The sequence below is a fragment of the Solea solea genome, chromosome 9, assembly GCF_958295425.1.
Source record: "Solea solea chromosome 9, fSolSol10.1, whole genome shotgun sequence".
Lineage (NCBI taxonomy): Eukaryota > Metazoa > Chordata > Actinopteri > Pleuronectiformes > Soleidae > Solea > Solea solea.
Genome location: NC_081142.1, coordinates 7,575,534 through 7,594,457, shown reverse-complemented (window position 1 = coordinate 7,594,457; position 18,924 = coordinate 7,575,534). Strand labels below are relative to the sequence as shown.

The window sequence follows — 18,924 nt, the reverse complement described above, 5'->3', positions numbered from 1 at the left end:
GTGAAGACCTGCATGGCATGAGGTGCCGTGAGGTGGGGGACTCAAGTCTGACTTAAGGTGCAAATTTCGGACTTGAGACTTTGCGTGACTAACGTTGGTAAAAGAAAAAAACAAAATATGAGGGGTTAATGTTGCCATTTGTTTTTGAAAAACAGAAAACACTGGGTGTCTGCTTTTGTTACCTTTGTGTTCAAATCCCACAAACGAAGGTAAGACAGGAAGTCAGTTAGTTGCTATTTTATGCAAATTAATATTTTGGAGGGTCAAAAGCTGGTTATGATAAGTGTGCAAAACATTTTCATAGTTTAATGGAGAACTAATTTCAGTATCCTTTACATGTTAGGCTCTGTGGGTTTATTTATTTTCATTTTATTGGTGTTAATTATATATTTTTTTATTATAATTATTATTTTTAATAAAAGATTCAGTCGTATGGGACCATGTGGCAGTCTTTACATTGTATAAGGTAGATAAAACTCTATGTGACTCCCTCACATCTCTGCTACTCAGCAGCTCACAGGAGGAGCTAAAGGTAACACTGCTAGCTAACATACACTAACAGCCACTACACCTGGTGTAAACCACTCCTCGTTGCTATGGTGATAGGGTTTTATTAACATGCGTTCTTCTCAAACGGCACCTCGTCCGTATAAACTCAATGACATGTAGGGCCAGGGTGCATATAGCGATAACCATAACAAACAGGTGACAGGAGTCTTGTTTACATCCGTGCACCTGCTAGCTTGAAGGTTAGCACACTTCACGTTAGCGTCAATACAGACACGCAGCGAGCCTGAAACATGCACAGACTATGCGTCAGGTCCCGATGTGTCCCGCGCCTCTTACGGCATGTACAGCAATGAATAGGAAACCAGGTAAGAGTCAGTTTTACACACCGGTCTCGACGTCTCTGGTGGTGCTTCCCTCCATCTTCCTCTCCATTCCGTTACAGACGCTCTCTGTGCGTTGCCCCGGCAACGGAGCAGGAGGCAAAGAGAGGGAGTCGCAGTCATCTCCATCAGTGCACATCAGCAGACGTATATACAGTCTACAAAGTGCTGTGAGACCATTTAGTTCCTGTTTAAATTCAGAATCAAACAGAAGGACAAACACGAATATTGAATATGTCTGTGCAAAGTGCAGACAGCAAATAAATGGTGCTAAATAATGTTAGCATGCACACAAATGAAACTGAAAAATACTAAACTAGCATTGGGCCATTTGCACAGTAGCCATTTTGACAGGTCACTGGTGTAAATAATCAAAATAATGGTGATTGACCTCCATTTAGCTTCCTCTTTTTCAGGGTGTGCGTTAGTAGTACACTGTCCTGACTTACATGAGCAACATGAGCCATCAGTGAGTTCAGTAACACGTGTACTTTTCCTGATATCTCATGTCAAAAGGCCCCTTCATCATCTCAAGAAAACAAACAGTATTTCTCAATGATAATCCTAAAGTGCTTCGATTTAATACTTCCCTTTCAAGATAACAACATAAAAATAATTCCCACATTCTCTTGGCACTTACCATGAGTATTTCATCTGCCTTTAAACTGTAAAAGAAAAAAGTTTCTTGCTCACACCTCAGATTTAGTTTGAGAAAAAGCCAATCATTGCAGAGAGCAGACAGAGACCCTGAATTATCCTGTAGATCGATTAAAGCTGGAGGTTTTCTAGGCAATTGGAGCGTAGATGTCATCAAGGCCAATCAAGCCTAGCTCTATTCCTTTCCCATTACAAAGGCTTCACCTGATTAAGTACATCAAATGAGCAGCCGCACAACTCCTGGAGCAAGAGGCATACAGGCTGCTGCTAATTTTCAGGTTATAAGCTGCATGTAACAGGACCAAATGAGTGAGACCAGGGAGAGGGCAATGGTTTTCCACGCTGTGTGTGATCTGTATTTGATGGCAAGCATCAACAGGCTGTTGAGTCGATGGGCTGGGCTGATTATTTTGTAGATGACAGAAGAAGAATACAGAGCTGCTGTGTAATATTCTGTTGCTATTAAAAATTGAATAGCTGTCCTCCATGCAATGTCAGTCCTTCAACACTATGCCATTTAAAGAGCTCTATGGTGGTGCAATCACTCATTTTCAAGAGGGAGATTGAAATTGAATTATGGAGCATGAGAAGAACTAATTTGATATGCTACACGTTCCCCTTGTTTTTCAGTTATCAAATAGAGAGACGGCAGAAGTGTGGCTGAATTTAGTGCAAGATTGTGTCTTATCTCTGCTGGATTTGGATCACTTTAGATTATGCAACTTCAACCAATGGCTCAAACTCAGTTGGTGCTATAATACAAATAATTATCTCCAATTACATGTGATATGGCTGTGATGTGTGTTGGAAACAGCTTATAATGTTATGCTGTTTTCCTTTAAAGCTTCATATTCTATATTCATGTGTCATGCTTAAAATATGTTTGATGGATTAAAAATAGCAATAACACTTTCAACAATAACCCGTCTCTCTCTCTCTCTCTCTGCCCAAGTACCGCTCTGCATGCATGCGGTATGGTTCTTGTCATGGTGTTTGCAAAGTGCAGCAGTGATTTAATGAACGCATCCATCGCTGCAAAAACAGAATAACATGAAAGAAATGTACAGTTCTCACTGTGGCCTCTCAAGTTTTAATTGTCTCTCAAGAGAGTGTGTTTTTCACATGTTTATCAAAACTATTTTTTTCCACCTCTCGTGATTCCTGCACATTTGAATGTGCTTCACATGTAGACATGTCTGTCATGGTTTAAAAACAGATTCTCCTGTTACATAAAGAAACTGTGGATATTTTAAGCGTGGGTTGCGAGTGACTGGAGGACACACCGACCACGGCATCCCATTCCCGTGCAGAACATATCACAAAGCCCTTGGGGAAACAGTAGCTTTGGCAGAGCAAAGACATGTTTCAAGCTTTGCTTTTCACTCTTTCAGAAAGATACTCCTTCTTTTCAACTGTAAAATGATCAAATAAGTCAGTGCTTGTGGCTCAACATGACAAGTGAGAGGAAAAAACTGACACAAAGAATTTCTTGTTTATGTTCCCAGCCTGAAGCTTGATGTCTGTATGTGAGTGTGCTGGTCGAGAAACTGTGTGTCTGGATTTGTACTCTAGCAAGAACAGGGGAAACCTTTTACCTTATTTTGCAGAAAAGAAAAAGGACTCACACACATGAAGTCCATCATGCCGTATCAAAACACAAGAAGCAGGGTGTTGGAAACGCATGGCTGTGAGAGCGGCAGGTTTGGGAGGTTGCAGAGGGGAATGCAGGACACAGGGAATCACTATGGTGACAGCAGTTAGGGAGCTCAGGGGAGATAGGCTGGGTCAGAGAGGAAGGCTTGAGAGGCAGCTGACTGAGGAATCAGTCCTCACTATGGATGATTCAACTGACAGCACCCCACCCCCCACTGACCCACCAGGCTCTGCCCAGCCATCCCCAGAGACTGTGGCCTTAACAGAACAGGGATGTGACGTGGCTAGCAGTCCTTTTTTCTGAAGGGAAAACAATTAAATGGAACTGAAGCCAAGTGAGAACAACAGTGTCATTACACGGTTATGTTGTTAATGATACCTTCACATATCCAGTTAGTGATGAAAATGTGCTAATTTAAAACATGTAAACTGTATTATGTGCCTCATCCTTGGCGTCTCCACATATTTTCTCTCTCGCTGTCAGGCATAAACATCTGTTAAAACAGAGTCCGTTTCTCACACTTGCTCTGTTTTCCCATTAGCCCCACTCTCATTTCTTCATCATAACCCACACCTCCTTGTGTCTGTCACTTCCTCTGTTTCTCTGTCCCTCTCTAGCCCCCCCTCTCCCCCCCCTTTCACTGTGCTGGATAGTGTCCACCTAAACAGATGGTCCAGTGTCAATAGGCCGCTATTAACTGGCCACTCTCCCCACTCTGATCCAAGACGGCAAAAAGCACATTCAAAACACTGACAATAAATCCTGCGCCTCGATGATGGAGCCGCATGTAAGACGCCAATGAGATTACCATTAGTGCAGACATTGATTATCACTCTAGCAGCATTTCTAGCATAAAATGTTATTTCATATTATTTTCTTTTCATTAAAACTTCAAATTTCATGAATATCCTCACTTTTTTCCGCATTTTGCTTGATGCCGATGCAGAATACGATGAGTCATTATTCTGAAATGTCCCAAGTGTTGTTGAAATTGTCTAAGGATGTAGTGATTCATATTCTTGGCTCACATTTCCCTCATTTTTTTCCCTGTGTTTGTTTGCTGTGTAGCTGGGATCTCCTGCCATGCCTGTGACAAGCTGCTTCGTCATTTGTGTGCCACACCTTGCTGTGGAGAAGGACAACCATCTGACCTTGATGCTCGCATCAGCCCAACCCTCGCTTTTTCTGTCTGGTTGCCATTACTGAGAGGTACCCGTCATTTCCACTCTGTTGAGTTGTCTTGATAGAGTGCGGGTGTTATTAGATTCCATTACTTTACTAAATAACTGTCAAAAAACACATACAAGAAAGTTTAAGATGCTTTCTTTTCCCCTAAAGTTTGTGGTAGTCCATTTCCACACTGGAATCCACATCAATTGTGTAAAAGCCATTAACTGAATGTCAGAACCAAAACCCTAACCGATCCATTTAACCCAGCTTGATATCCATTTGATCTCATCAGCGATTGACCGCTACATTAATGCAAATGCTTTTTATATAGTCTAATACCTGTGTCTTATAAACACAGATGAAAACATGAGAGGAAACACTAAAACGATAGGAGTGGCACAGAGAGGAAGGGATGTGGCAGCGATGGTGTCGTTGTAGGAACAGTCTTCCCACCTTGTGGCAGCACAGTGAACTGTAGCTGCATCAATGTGTGAGCAATAGGGGCAGAGAGAGAGAGAGAGAGAGAGAGAATGATGCAAAGAGAGATGGAGGGAGAGAGGTAGAGCGAATTAGGAGGGGAGGGAGAGCAAAGGAGAGAGCCACAGTGAGTGATACAGCAAGAGAGAGAGCGAGAGAGAGAAAGAGAGAGAGAGAGCAAAAGGGAGGGGAGTTTAAACTAAGTGCTATGTTTTGGGACAGGCTGATCTGCTAGCGAGCAGTGTGAGGATCGGAGTGTATTGTGTGAGCCAGTGTGCGGGGGACAGATAAGGAAACCAGCCAGCTCGACCCACCGTCTGCCTGACTGTCTGATTCCATGTGCTGACTCTTGGGAGATTTAAAAAAAACTGCATACTGACTCCTTAGACGTGTGCGGAGATTCTGGGCACAAACTCCACCACTATAGCTACAACCAGCCGAGGTGCATCTACAGACAGGAGAGAGAGAGAGAGAGAGAGAGAGAGAGACAGAAAAATAAGAGGACTGAAAAATCACAACTCCAAAATCAGAAAATCAGAGAAAGGATTTTTTTATCCCCCCTTTTTTCAATTGATTTAATTTTTTTTCTTTCTTTCTCTTTTGTGTTCCCGGGACCGACTCCCAGCCATTGACAAAAAAAGGGGGAGCGAGCAAAGAACTGAAGACAATCTGAAAACAAAAGGACTGAACGCATCAAAAACACTGAATCTGAACATGTTCGAAATAAGCCGAACACTCAACGCCGCTTTGTTGAGCAATGAGGTAAAGAGATTTGGATTTGCTTCTTTCTCCACACCTCACTTGTATGTGTCTGCTGCCAACCATTCTGTCATGTGTGTTATTGTATGTCTGTGCATGTGTGTGTGTGTGTGTGTGTGTGTGGCGGGACACCTCAGTATGTTCATGTAGCCAGAAGGCATATAGTGGATGATTGATAACTGCTGCTGTTTATTATATTTCTCTAGCACGATGGTCAGTACACTTCTCACACTCATCCTGGCTTGTAATAATAAATGGAGAGCTAGTGTTTCGGCTTTAAATTCCCTGATTGTAACAAAACCAAGGTAGCTATCAAAAATCCATCATAGGTAGGATTGCTTGTGAAATTGCCCACCTGGGGCTAAAAATTGTATGTGTGACTTCATGTGCACGCACAGTGCGTCTGTGAGCGTGTGTGTGTGTGTGTGTGTGTGTGTGTATGTCCACACGTGCATTTGTGTGAGAGCAAAGCGTTCTGTAATCCCCTCTACCTCCTCTTTCTACATGTTCCCCCCACTCCAACCTTTCTCACTGTCCTTCCTACCTGCTGTTTTCCTTCCCTTCTTTCACACCCCTTCCCTCTCTCTGATTTCCCTCCCTCTCACCTCCCATCTCCTCCTGTGCCTGTGTATGAGTGTGTGTGTTTTGTGAGCAGCATCTCAAGATGATGGCGAGGTACGGGCAGCTCTCGGGACTAGCAGCCAGTGGCGTGGGCTCCGTCCCCGAGACGCACTCGCCGCTATTTCCCAGGGATCTCCTGTCATCGCCAGCCCAGATGGGCTTCAGGTCACCTTTGGTAAGAGGATAGACAGACCGATATATCTTCATCTCTTAATGAGCACAGGCAGGAATATTATCAAGAAAAGCATACTGGCGAAAATGGTGCGAGTGGTATTTTATAGAAGTGTGAATCTGTCCGAGTGTGTTTGACCAAAAGAGCAGAAAGAGAGTAAATCGATTGTGGGATTCTGCCTGTGTCCCCAATGGATATTATTAATAAATATTAACATTGTTGTGTTTGCTCAATTACGGACGGCTAGTCTGTCTTTAGCCTCTGCCAGTCAGACTGTTGTCGAGGGAATTTATCGTGTTTTTGTGTGTGTGTGTGTGTGTATATATGCATGCATGAATGAGTGTGCGTTCATATGGGTAATAATATTTGATGTGTTGTATATTGTGACTTTTGTGAGCATATGCAATATTCAGTGTTTGCATTTGCCCTTTGATAACCAATCCGTATTCTTTTGTAATTAGTACATTAGCAGTACAGCTCTAATTATTTCAAAAGTTTATAGTGGAATATGTTTCCTCAGCACCCCTAGGAGATATTGTGTAAGATGACAGATTTCAAATTACATTTGATCAGAACTATCAATCTAATACAATGCGTGTCAACATCTGACAAGTCACATTAGCAAAGGAAGCAGAAGCAGAGTTGATGGATGGGATATTTTTGCACTGCAGTCAACATCACTTTGCCATTTACATAGAAAAGGTTACTTTGAGACAGAGAGAGGGGGAATGAGAAAACCCTGAGTGTTTAGGCAAAAGCGTTGTAAGAAAATCTCTGACTCGCAGCATTAAAGCGACATGAAGCTGTGGGTGTCTAATCCACTATGGGCTCTTCATTGGTTCGGCTTCTCTTCAAACTGGCTCAGATCCGCACCCCAGAGCCTCCCGGAAGCCTTCAGAACCCACTGTCATGCTGCTGACTGTACCTTGGGGTTTCTGTCAACTATATGCAAATGCTCCGCTAGGATAAGCGTTGAAATGCGTCTGTGAGGAGTTGGGCTTCAAAAATGTTCTTTCAGATTTTTTTTTTTTTTTTTTTTTCCTTTTGAATTCTCATCAGAAGTTCAAAGACGTCTGTCCAGTCATTTTGTTGTTATTACACAGCACGCAAAATGACTACGTTTCCCACTGCCCATTTACTCTGATAACAGTGTTATCTGCTGTTTGCATAAAGCTGCTGAATCACATTTTTTCATTGAAACCAAAGGAACTAATTAGCTGGATTTATTGTATAAATATGATTGACGTGTTCACATAATTTAAAGCACCTTATCAGCATCGTATAAGACGCTATATGAGGTTATTATTTTGCCAGTCAAATCCAACGTGTACAATATCGATAAGGCAACTAGTTGCACATAATGCCAAATATAAGAAAAGAGAATATAAATGAAGAGCAGGCAAAACACGTTCAGAAAATTGTTATTAGTCACTGTATGAGAATGAGTTCTTTGACATACATGGTTACATTTCTGGTAAAATGGTTTGGTGATAGTTACATTTGCAGATCGTGCACATTTGTCATCATCATGTTGATGAGGCGTGTTCAGTGTGTGTGTGTGTGTGTGTGTGTGTGCGTGTGTGTGTGGGCGAGTGAGCGCATATGCTTGTGTATGCGTTTAAAAATGTGCTCGTGTGTGCACATGATTACCCTGGTTAAAAAAGAGCATCGTTATAGTGATTAATGGTGCCTTCATTAAGCACAGCAAGATCATTTGCATACATTAGATAAATGTGCTGGAAGATTACGGTGGCTTTGGTGTGTAAAGCCTCAAAAGCAGCATCATATTTTCTTATCTCAGTGCCATCAAAAGGAAATAGAACCCGATAGCGGTGGTGAAACACTGTTGTTTATATCAAAAAGGGAGAAAATAAATTATTTCCTATCACATTCTGTTATTTTATCAATTAATCCTTGAAACAGTTGTGTAAAATTACCATTCACAAATGAGCAGCTTCCATGCATCTCCATTTAATGCACCATGGCATTAAATGAAAGCTTTGATAAATGGATAAATGAACGAGAAAAAGCTGAATTATTTTGTCCTTCAAAACAGACTTTGCCTGAAGCAAAGTTACCATTACTTCTCCTGGCAACATTTGGTGTTTGTGCATCGTGTGTGCTCATGTTCTCAGACGTGCTTCACGTGTTTTATGTGTGTAGGATGGCACATTTAAACAGCACTCAAATCAATCTTATCCTAAACCCGTCAAAAGAATAGATGGATGAAATTAGTCTGATATTCCTGTGTTCAAACTGAACGTGCGCAATTTCATTTTACAGCATTAGAACGATTAGGTTATCCCAGCAATGTCACCTAACGGAAAGCTGATAAAAATGAAGAGGAAATTGTGACCAAAAAATAAACTGTAAATTATTCGTTATTTCAGTCACTGCGATCTAATTTTCTCAAGCTCACGTCTAAAAACCTGCAGTGCACTTCTTTGGAGCTGAATGCTGTTCATTTGTAGAAAGCTCCTCTGATTAGTCACTGCAGGCAGCTGTCGTTCTTTATGTGACACTAGACTTTGTTTGACAACTCCAATCATTTCTGTTTCAGCATTTAAAAAGAAAGGGAAAAAAAGGTTGCATTTCAGGCCTGCCTGGCAAATGTGTAGCTACGGCATATTAGCATCCAGGAGATAGAGGTCATCTGTATTTCATAATAATGATTAGCTTCTTCCATCTGCTGCTCTGAGCAGTTCCTCTTTCCTTGATTGCAGTGTTCTCTATATCAAGGAAATTAGTTCGTTTATGCTCCACATCCCAGTTGTCAGTGAGGCACGAGCAGGTGCAGCAGACTGAATGACGCCACAAATAGAAATAATGCTCGCCGCTAAAAAAAAAATAGAGATCAAAAATTTCCGTTTAATGAACAACAATGATGGCTGATGAATACAAGACTGGAGTGGGTGTTTTATCCTGTTTCACCCACGTGAACCATTGTATGATCTGTAGAGTAAGAAAGCCGTCTTATTTATTTTAAGTGAAGTGTTTATTTTTAAATGCATGACTGCATCACATAAGATGGCAGTTTGATATCATGTGTATACAGTTTTTTTTTAGCTAAAAAGAATTGCTATTAAATCACATCACCCTTATAGCATATATAGATACTGGAGCAGGTTTTGAGTGCTCTGTGTACATGCGCCATCGTTTCAACACAGCCCTTTCCGCCTTGTGTGTGTGTGTGTGTGCATGTGTACAGCATGTCATGTTTGCACTTGATATGAGCACATGTGGTGTGTCTGTTATGGGGAACACAGAGAGGCTGAGAGACACTGTGAGGGGGGCCTGAAGCGTGTGTGTGTGTGTGTGTGTGTGTGTGTGTGTGTGTGTGTGTGTGCGTGTGTGTGTATGTGTGTGTGTGTGTTGGCCACCAGTGCTGCAGGGAGGGCCTAGTGATCAGCAGCTGAGCCTGTGTCCCGCTGGGAGCCATCACTGCAGAATAGAGCAGGTGTCTGCAGGCTCATGCACAGACACACACACACACACACACACACACACTGTAAAGCTAAGCATACTCTGTCCCTCCCTCTCTCTCTCCATCGCTCTCTCGCTCTCTCTCTCTCTCTCTTTCCTCACTGACTTCTTTTTGTGCACACACAACCCGGCAAATTAATCTGTCCACAGGGTGCCTTTTTAGCGTGTATTTTATCGCACATTGCCATGTTTTTGATTACCTGTTTTTCATACCATCAACTCTTAAGACAGAACTCAAAAAAAAGCAAAAGATGTGGATTTGATCCACAGACAATAGAAAATTCTCCACAACTGAGTGCTGCGTCAACGCGAGCGCCCACACCCAGCCAAAGGTCACCTTTCTGTGAGCGGGTACTTTGACCCGACAGTAATGAGCTGTAATTTCACCTATATACAGACACGATGCAGGGCTCAGGTGTTGTGCATAGTCTCAGTGTTCTCCTGAATGTTTTCTTGACATTGATGACAAAACAGTGGTTGCGCGCACACCCATTATGTCAATTTAACAAACAATCACTGGGTAATTATTATAGATGTGGGCGAAGAGCACACCCATAATCCAACTATAAACAAAGGGGTTGCCCCCATGAACAAAAACACCAAAGCAGAAGATTTGAACCCTGTTATTATCCCCACACTGATTAACATAACTAAATAATACGGGCTCCAGTCCCCACGCAACCCTCTTAACATAAGCACTGCAGCTAAAGGATGGATGGATTTAAGATTTCTGATTATCTTTGTAAATGCCATAATAAAACAGAGAGAATTTCAATTGCAATGTTAAAAGTAAACAAAATACAGCTTCTATGAAGCCACAGATTGCATTTTTAGACAGGGTCCTTGACAAAAACAGAAAAGTAATAAAAAAAAAAAAAAGAGACAAAATTTCACCCACGATACAAAAACATACAGGCACGGATAATTATCACAATTATATGTTGTGATGAATTTCTGTCTTGGGCAGGTGAATCCCAAGACATATCGGCCACATGTGTGCCATTAAATCATTTGGAAAAAAACAAAATAAAATCACCTCCTGATCATTTTTCTTCGTTAATTCAAAAAAAAATTAATATCCTCGTGCTGCTCTTTTGCCGGTTAAATGAAAGAATTTAATTTCAGGGACAAATGTGTTGCATCTCCCCGACAATGTTTTTCCCATCTCGTTGCAGGTGTTTCCTTCAGTTGAAAAAGATAAATGTCGTTTCAGTGGAGCCTAAGGTTTGCTTTAAGGAACAATGTCTCAGATCGTGCAGGTCGACTAAATTAATTACCAAACTGATGTCAGCGTATCTTGTAGATACAATATGTCATCCTTACGCACCTTGACAAAAGAGGTATTAGTCAGTGTAAGCCCTTCACTGACCTGCCTGTCTGTGATAATCTCACTCATATGGCTTCATATGTCCTCTCCTTCAAAATAGACACATATTCATTATACAAACAAAATCTGCTGATAGAGGATCCATCACATCCTGTTGTTTTTTTTTCCTTCGAAAATTTAATGCATAGCTTATGCCGCATTTTGTGGGTAATATTGTCTGTCCACACAATATCTGGCAGTCATTTTAAGAGCGACGTGAGGAATCGTGCCTTATTGTTGACAGCTCGGTGCCTGTTGATGCTGAGCTGACAAAACGCTGCCAATACTTGAGTGATTGTCTGCGCCGGGGATCCTGGCATGTTGATGAACAACGCTATTTTTTTTTTTCTCCTCTCAGAAGTGATACTTTCAAAGTCAGTGCATTTTCATTGATTCACTAATTGCTGTAGGGTCGAGGCAAAGTATCTTCTGTCACCATGAATAAATCATGTATGGTTGACTCGTGCATTAGTGCTGCTGAGTGACCGTTGAAGTTACAGTAGCTGGCCACTGGTTCCACTGGGAGGTTTCCAGTAATAGAGGCGCCTACAGGCTTTGTGTTCGAAAAAAGAGCGTGTGATAGTTTGACTTTTCAACGGAAATGAATTAGTTAATAAAGAAAAGTATGAAATATATTTTAAAATACAGCTGGTATTTTATGTCCAAGGGGTTGCTAAGTGGTTCCTTGACGCAGCAGTGAGTTACGACAACAGCATCATCATTATCTGCTAAATCCTCACTCCCATTAATAATTAACGTATTCCAATAGCAGCGTTCAGCTTTACCTTGGAGTCTGTGTTGAGCCAAAACATTAATGATTTGAATGGAAAGTGAGCTAATTTACACAAATACATGGATGAGAGATACCGTATCTGTAACGTAAATATATTTACCTTTGTGTTTTTAATGGTTTAATGTAACATTATGCAGCATATGTTTACTCATAACCAGACCAATGCGTTTTATACACAATATGTATTTTATTACGACAAAAATAATTGAATAAGTTATTTTCTACTAAATGTGTTTTTTTTTGTTTGTTTGTTTTTCTTTCTTTTTTTTCAGTCAGCCAAATGTCTCAAAAACACAAATTGACTGAAACGTGTCTCCAAGCATGGAGGCATTTACACTGAAACGTGCTGGAGTTTGTCGTGTTGTGCGCTGCCCACTTGCTTTTCTTCAGGCATGAGAAAGGGCAGTTAAGCATGAAGTGACATTTGGAGAACTGGATTTGTGCAGCGTGGGCATGTTCTGGTCCAGCCCTGTAAAGGACTCTGGATGTGACTGATTTCTTAAAGGTTATCTTTTATCAAAAGTCACAGTGCATTTATGCAGATCTGATAGTGTGAGAGTTCTGATGAGGTTTTAAAACAGCCTTACACATGGCAGGTGGTATTTTAACTCCTCTACTTTTTTTCCACTTGAGGTCTGAATATGAAATTCAGTGAAAGGAGGAAAAATGTGTCTTTTCAGTAGAGATATGCGTTACTACAGAAATATCTCAATTAAAGAATGCAAATGGCTGAGGCGCCACAGGAGAACATTAAAAGGGATGTGCGGTGTATGTTACTGTAGTGTATGTGTGTGTGTGTGTGTGTGTGAGAGAGAGAGAGATGAAATACTCTACCAGATGGACCACAGCAGTCGCCCTGTGAACATGAATGTACCCCAACCAGGATCAAACACAAATTGAGTGGCCACCCCCTCCCCCGACAGACCCACCATAGCATGACCACTGGTTCATTTCAAGTCAAAATCTAAAACCCCACAAAGAGGTTCGAGGTTATTTGGATACTAATCAATACTAAAAAAAAAAGTCAATGTATCAAATTAGATACCCATTTGCAGCAGTATCAATACCATCAGCAGCTGTTTGACGTTCATAACACTGAGCTGGCTGAACATGGCAAGTGCTGCCACTACAGAGCCTTCACAACCAGTTTTAAGTCAAAAATAAAAGTGCTAATAAGAGTATTTGAAGTATTTTGCATAAAAGACTCACACAAACACTCAGGGAAGACCTGACAATGCAATCAGCCTATTGTATGCAAACAATGCTACAAGGTTGAGAAGCACAGTACTACGTCAAACAACTTAAAAATACAGTAGTGTGGATGTAACTTGCATTGTCATGCCTCTTCATTTCTTAAAATGTTTGTGGTATCAAACATCGTATCGAGTATTTTTCTTGGTATCATTATCGAATTTGGAATCCTAGTATCGCGACAGCCCCATGTACTATACATCTGTGACAGTTACCAACACGACTAGACTTCAAGATCAGTGTATGAGCTGCTGGCCTGCTAAATTTGAATGTCAACCCATGCTGTGGACCACTCTGTTGTCCAAATGGACACTAATCCTATTGAGAATACACTCTTAGTGCCAGAGCACATGCCAAACTCAACAGCCAATGCACAGCTAAGCCTCTCTGGGCACTTCCACAAACCTTCTCTCATTTGTGTTAGGCTATAGCCTAAAAGACCCATTATAATTCCATTATACTTCCATGAGGTCCAGCGTGTAAAATGTAGGTGAAATTATTTTTCATTCATAAAAAAGTTCACAATGGACAAACTAAACATCTTTTGAGTTTTAAGGCTACAAAGGTCCTCTGAGGAGCTCGATATTCAGCTGCAGCATGCAACTTCACCAACACATTTTTCACACTGCACCTTTAAAAATGGGACTTCTTACATTTATTAATCCTGTCAATTGAATATGTGGGTTTTCTCCAGACTCGAGACAAATCAATCAAAACAACTACAAATCACTTCAGTCTCAGCACTATTTTGAATTAAAGCTGCAAAAGTGGGAGTTTGTTTGTGCAGTTTACACGGCAACCCAACAAGCGTTCACTTGCGATTGCACCAGAAGAGACGGAGCGTTCAGCCTGAGCTTTCAAACATTCCCCTGTCACATCTTTACAGTCAGCAAAGCTCCAGCTGCACCAAACAGCTTTGAGTTAAAGTGGTAGAAAGTGGCTGTGACAAATGCAGCACAGCCTTGTTTCAGGATCAGCATGATGAATTCATTTCTGATCTGAAGAGGTTCTACCGGGGAGAGTGACACAGGCAGGGGTTAAGCTGGCAGTGTATCATGCCCACTCACATAGAGGGAAGAGTATGTAGGAAAGCAAGTTGAATTTTGCCAAAGTACTTGTCTTAAATCTTGTAAAACGAAAGGCCTGCTGCATCGGATTCAGTTTTTTCGAGTGACTGATCAGGAACAATATAGCATTGAGTAATGTCCCATCTACAGTCTCCATCGGAATGGTTTCCTTTTAGTACGATTGTCAGCACATGTGTATACATGGATCTGCTCGGCTTTGAAATGACGAGCAAATGATTAGATGTTTTGATAATTTGCATATTTAACCTTAGCAAAAACTCTCCAAACACAAATTCAACTATATCCGAAAATATAACCACCAATACCACCCACGACTTCTACTTGAGGGTGGTATTGGTTTTCTTATAGAAACAGCTTTTGTGTGTGTTACTCCATTACTAAATTGTCACGGCACAGTTTTTTGAAGAGAACGACACAAGGTGATTTGACTGAACGTAGAGCGACATAGCAAGTGCACCGTTTGCTTCTGATCATGAGAGGAACAAAAGTCTGTATCCATACGTATCCGTATGTCATGCAGGAAAAGCTGTTACCGAAAGCAAACAACAAACGAATACACGGATCTGCGGATACAGCTGCATCGTGTTAATAACTGTCTGGGATTCGGTGATGCTGGGTTTGTCACTGGGCAGCTAGACAGGCAAGATGAAGGCTATGATTCTCATTTGTTGATTGTTACCGGCAGAGGGTGGACACCTGCCAGGAAAGAGGCGATCATCAGACTGAGTAGCGCAGCAAGATGGTACTACTGCCAGAACTTCAATAGAGCAACTAAATCTCTCCTTCAAGGGCAAATCAAAAAGAGCCTCAGAGAGCTGCGGCATACTGAGGAGTGGGTTTCCGGTCTATTAAATAGATGTTGTTGTTTTACTGCACAGACTGCTGTGATTGTTTGCACTGGAATCTGTTGTTGCTATACACTGCTAGTTCAGCATATCGTCTGCATCAATATGCTCTGAAAGGCAGAGATCACTTTTGCTGCCAGACATAAGTTTTCATCCACTTGTTAATAAATGAGGTATTTTCTTTCATCACTTGAAGGTAACACCTCTGCTGTCATCCTCACTTCTACTCCTCAAAATAGAAGCCTCATTATGCGGAGTGAAACAGGAAGACAGGTGTTGAAACACTGCATCTGGCAGTTGACGAGAAAACCGTGAGCACCCACAATTATCGCACTCGGCACACTTTATATTCAAACCATAGTGTGTACGCTATTCTTTACCTTCTCTTCCACATCTTCTCTTTTTGATTTGTAACTCAAACACTTGTGTACAGTGCTGCGTATATGAGCGGCATCAATGTGGCCAGTGTGTTGAGCAGTTGTCTGAAGCTGGCGATTCGGTGCGCACAAGCTGTGATTTCTAAGGGCGTGGCAGAGCAACGGCTTCATGGGATTGTGCAGAAGACGCAGAGTGAGCGAGAGAGACAAAGCGGTGTGCAGTTAATCCATTAAGGTCGGTGAAGAGGAGGGGTTTAGGGTGGACACACAGGGCAATTGTGTCAATTAGCCTGTTCTCTGCTTTCACATATTTGCACACTGGTTACAGACTGGTCCAGCCGTTAAAAGGGCACCAGTACAGTAGTCAATGTACTAGACTGTGACGCACTTCATGAACCAAAATATCATGCGTGGTGTTACTTTTGAAAGTGCGAATTGAGTGTGTGTGTGTGTGTGTGTGTGTGTTGCACAGGAGTGTGTGCTTTTATGGCTGTGAACCACAGCCAATTGTTGAGATGGGATTTCACATTGCCGACAGTAGCTGGCCTTCCTGGGTTAAAGCCATAAAAGCTTTTTAACTTTCAAAACTTAACAACAGGAAAGACATATATCTTTTTAAAAAAAACAACAACAGTCATCATCTGAATGGTCTAATAAGGCATGCAATCAATGCTGCATACATTTTCTTGCAAAGTCTGACAAAATAAGAAAGCTTCTTTGACATTTCCACATTTATTTAGTGCTATGTTGCACTTTGTTCACATAAATGTTTTTGTGGCCAAACCCACAAGCGTTAAAGCTATAGTGCAATATATTCTCTCATACAGACTAGAAGCTCAACCACTCCCTCCATCTGTACAATGCACAGTGTGTATCATCAACCAGGACATGGCCACCACATGGTTCCATCTTTGGTGCATGTCTGTATATAATAACTAGTCACAAACACTCACACTCCGTAACACAGTGCACTGCAAAGAACTGATTGCATTTAAAGCTAATTTACCGAGTGGTGACAGTCACTTTCATTGGTTTGTAAATCCACGGTCCTGTGGAGCAATTTAGTAAAATGACACGCCTGTAAGAAAACGGTGGGAGCCTATTTTCACTTCCAAATCACATTCTCATTTAGAGAAATGGTTATTTGAATTATATTACAAAGGAGGAAGGCCACCTCAAAACACTATAGTTCATGAAATAATGATCACCCTCTATATTCTTCCCCTAACAGTTAAAGTTTAGTAAATACATAAACAGAAGTGATCTCGTTCGCCATTTGTTACGATGCAAAATGAAAAAGCAACAATAAAAACATGGCTCGGGGAGAATATTAGAGGCAGTGAGATGGAGATATATATTTTTTTGCTAGGTCCAACCCAAAGCCTTTATCAAACTCAAAGGTCAGAGCAGGAGGATTAATGATGGGCAGGAAACAGAGGGTTTGTTGTATGTATTATTCCGCGGCAAATGTCGCCTCTTTCTGCTTTTTGGCAGAAAAGATACAGAGGCATGCAACAAAGGAACAGAGATAATGCACTTCTATTTTAATAGGGTTTCTTTGGGTATCACTGCGTTAAATACAGTATGATCGGTACAAATCCCCACAGTACAGTGCCGTCACTTTCTATTCCTTATTAAAGAAAAGCAAGCCTGCGCAGCCTCTCTTCGTGTATATGAGTATGTGTATGTGTGTGTGTGTGGTATGTGTGTACATGTGTACCTCTTTACTGCCCTAATTGAAACTGTAGTGAGGATTCTCATTAGTATGCAAGGCTCTGCTAAGCGAGCTTGCTAACTGTAAGTAAACAGACAGGTGGAGAAGTCAGGTGAGAAGGGGAGAGACTGGGGAGGCTGCAGTGCATTGTTCTCGTTTTTCATGTTTGTTTTGTCCTGCGTTTCCTCTTTAATAAACGTGTTCATTTGGGAGCTCATTTGCGCAGCTATACTTGAGTGTGGGCACGACATTCAATATTTATATTTGTATGAATACACATTCTATGAATATTAGTAGATAGGTGCTGGTGTATCGTACCCTTGATTCACAATGTGGGATTATACTAATTACACACAGGGCATCATTTAAAAGTATTCAGACTCTGGTGATTCACACTGGGCCTGATTTGTTCAGTAAATGGTTTGCTCAGATAGCATTTCTTTGCTGTTTTGCTTTCTTGTGTGAGGAGGTGACAAAAATAAGGGTTTTACAAAGTGGCTGCTGATTATTATTCTCCTCACTGATTGATGTTCCACTCTTCTTATTTAATTACATGTTAAGACTATAAAAAAAATCACAACATAAAATCCTCAAACAAATATCATTATTATTATCTTGGTTGGCTGACGTAAAAAAAATGGACAAATCCTAATATTTGATAAACACAGACTGATTTCCTTGAACGTAAACAATTAATTAATAATCAAAATAGTCAGTGCCATTTATTAGATTGTATGACATTGCGCGACTAAAAGTGAGTCTACTTAAAATCTTGAAAATGTAACCATAGCAAATACTTTACAGAGGCTTTCACGCACTTACAACCTGCTCATTGAAAGCAGACACACACCAGTGGATTCATAATCGTTCCATTAAGGCCTCAGCACAAAGATCACTGACACCAACCAGCATGAGAGCTGACCAACTCGCTGCCTCTTTTTTTGCCTTTATCAAAAAGGATAATAAATTAATAAATAACTAAATAATTAATACATTTGAGCTAGGCCTGAATAATATGGCCAAAACGACGTGTATTGTGATAATAAATGATCAAAATCAGTCTGTATCAGGGATGATAAATGTCAGAGATTAAAGGCTGATTTTTACTGTTTTGTGAAAGATAAGAAATCTGTAAATTAGATTAGAACAAGTGTTAAATACAGGAAAGCGTTCAAACTACGTGACTACATGTATTGTATGGCCTAGTGAGTTTGTGTTATCCATAAACATTATAATCGATATATATTGAACCTCATTACCTTACATTAGGATCACATTGAGTAAAGTCATATTACAATAATTTTTGTTATTGAATTGTTGTCCAGCCCTCGCTGGGGAATTAGCAGCGGTTTGTGTCCACATGAATATTCTCATAGATTATAGGGTGTGGACCAACGTGAATGTGCATTGTGAGTGTGTTCATGTGGTTGTGTGAAGGTAAAGGCAAGTGCTGCTGGCTGGAGGTAACTGTTAAAGGAAGCAAGAGCTCCCTCTTCTTGTCTGCTGAACAAAATCAACCTGAGACAGGTTTGCTGCAGGGCCAGGAGATGAACTGTTTTCATATATACATACATATACATATCTATAAGGTGATGATTATATTTTAT

General features: G+C 41.0%; 2 protein-coding genes across 3 annotated transcripts in view; one reads left to right on the top strand and one right to left on the bottom strand.

Annotated features, from left to right (window-relative positions):
* Positions 1–960, bottom strand: part of agbl4 (AGBL carboxypeptidase 4) — a 266,168-nt gene extending 265,208 nt beyond the window's left edge. The window contains exon 1 of the mRNA XM_058638217.1: positions 897–960. Within this exon, the coding sequence (XP_058494200.1) occupies positions 897–942 (46 nt within the window). The 5' untranslated portion in view covers positions 943–960. The remainder of the gene's footprint in view (positions 1–896) is intronic.
* Positions 961–4,963: 4,003 nt separating this feature from the next.
* elavl4 (ELAV like neuron-specific RNA binding protein 4) overlaps positions 4,964–18,924 on the top strand; it is a 72,481-nt gene continuing 58,520 nt past the window's right edge. For both annotated transcript variants that reach the window (XM_058637986.1, XM_058637985.1), the window contains exons 1-2: positions 4,964–5,610; positions 6,263–6,403. In XM_058637986.1, the coding sequence (XP_058493969.1) occupies positions 5,563–5,610; positions 6,263–6,403 (189 nt within the window). In that variant the 5' untranslated portion in view covers positions 4,964–5,562. The remainder of the gene's footprint in view (positions 5,611–6,262; positions 6,404–18,924) is intronic.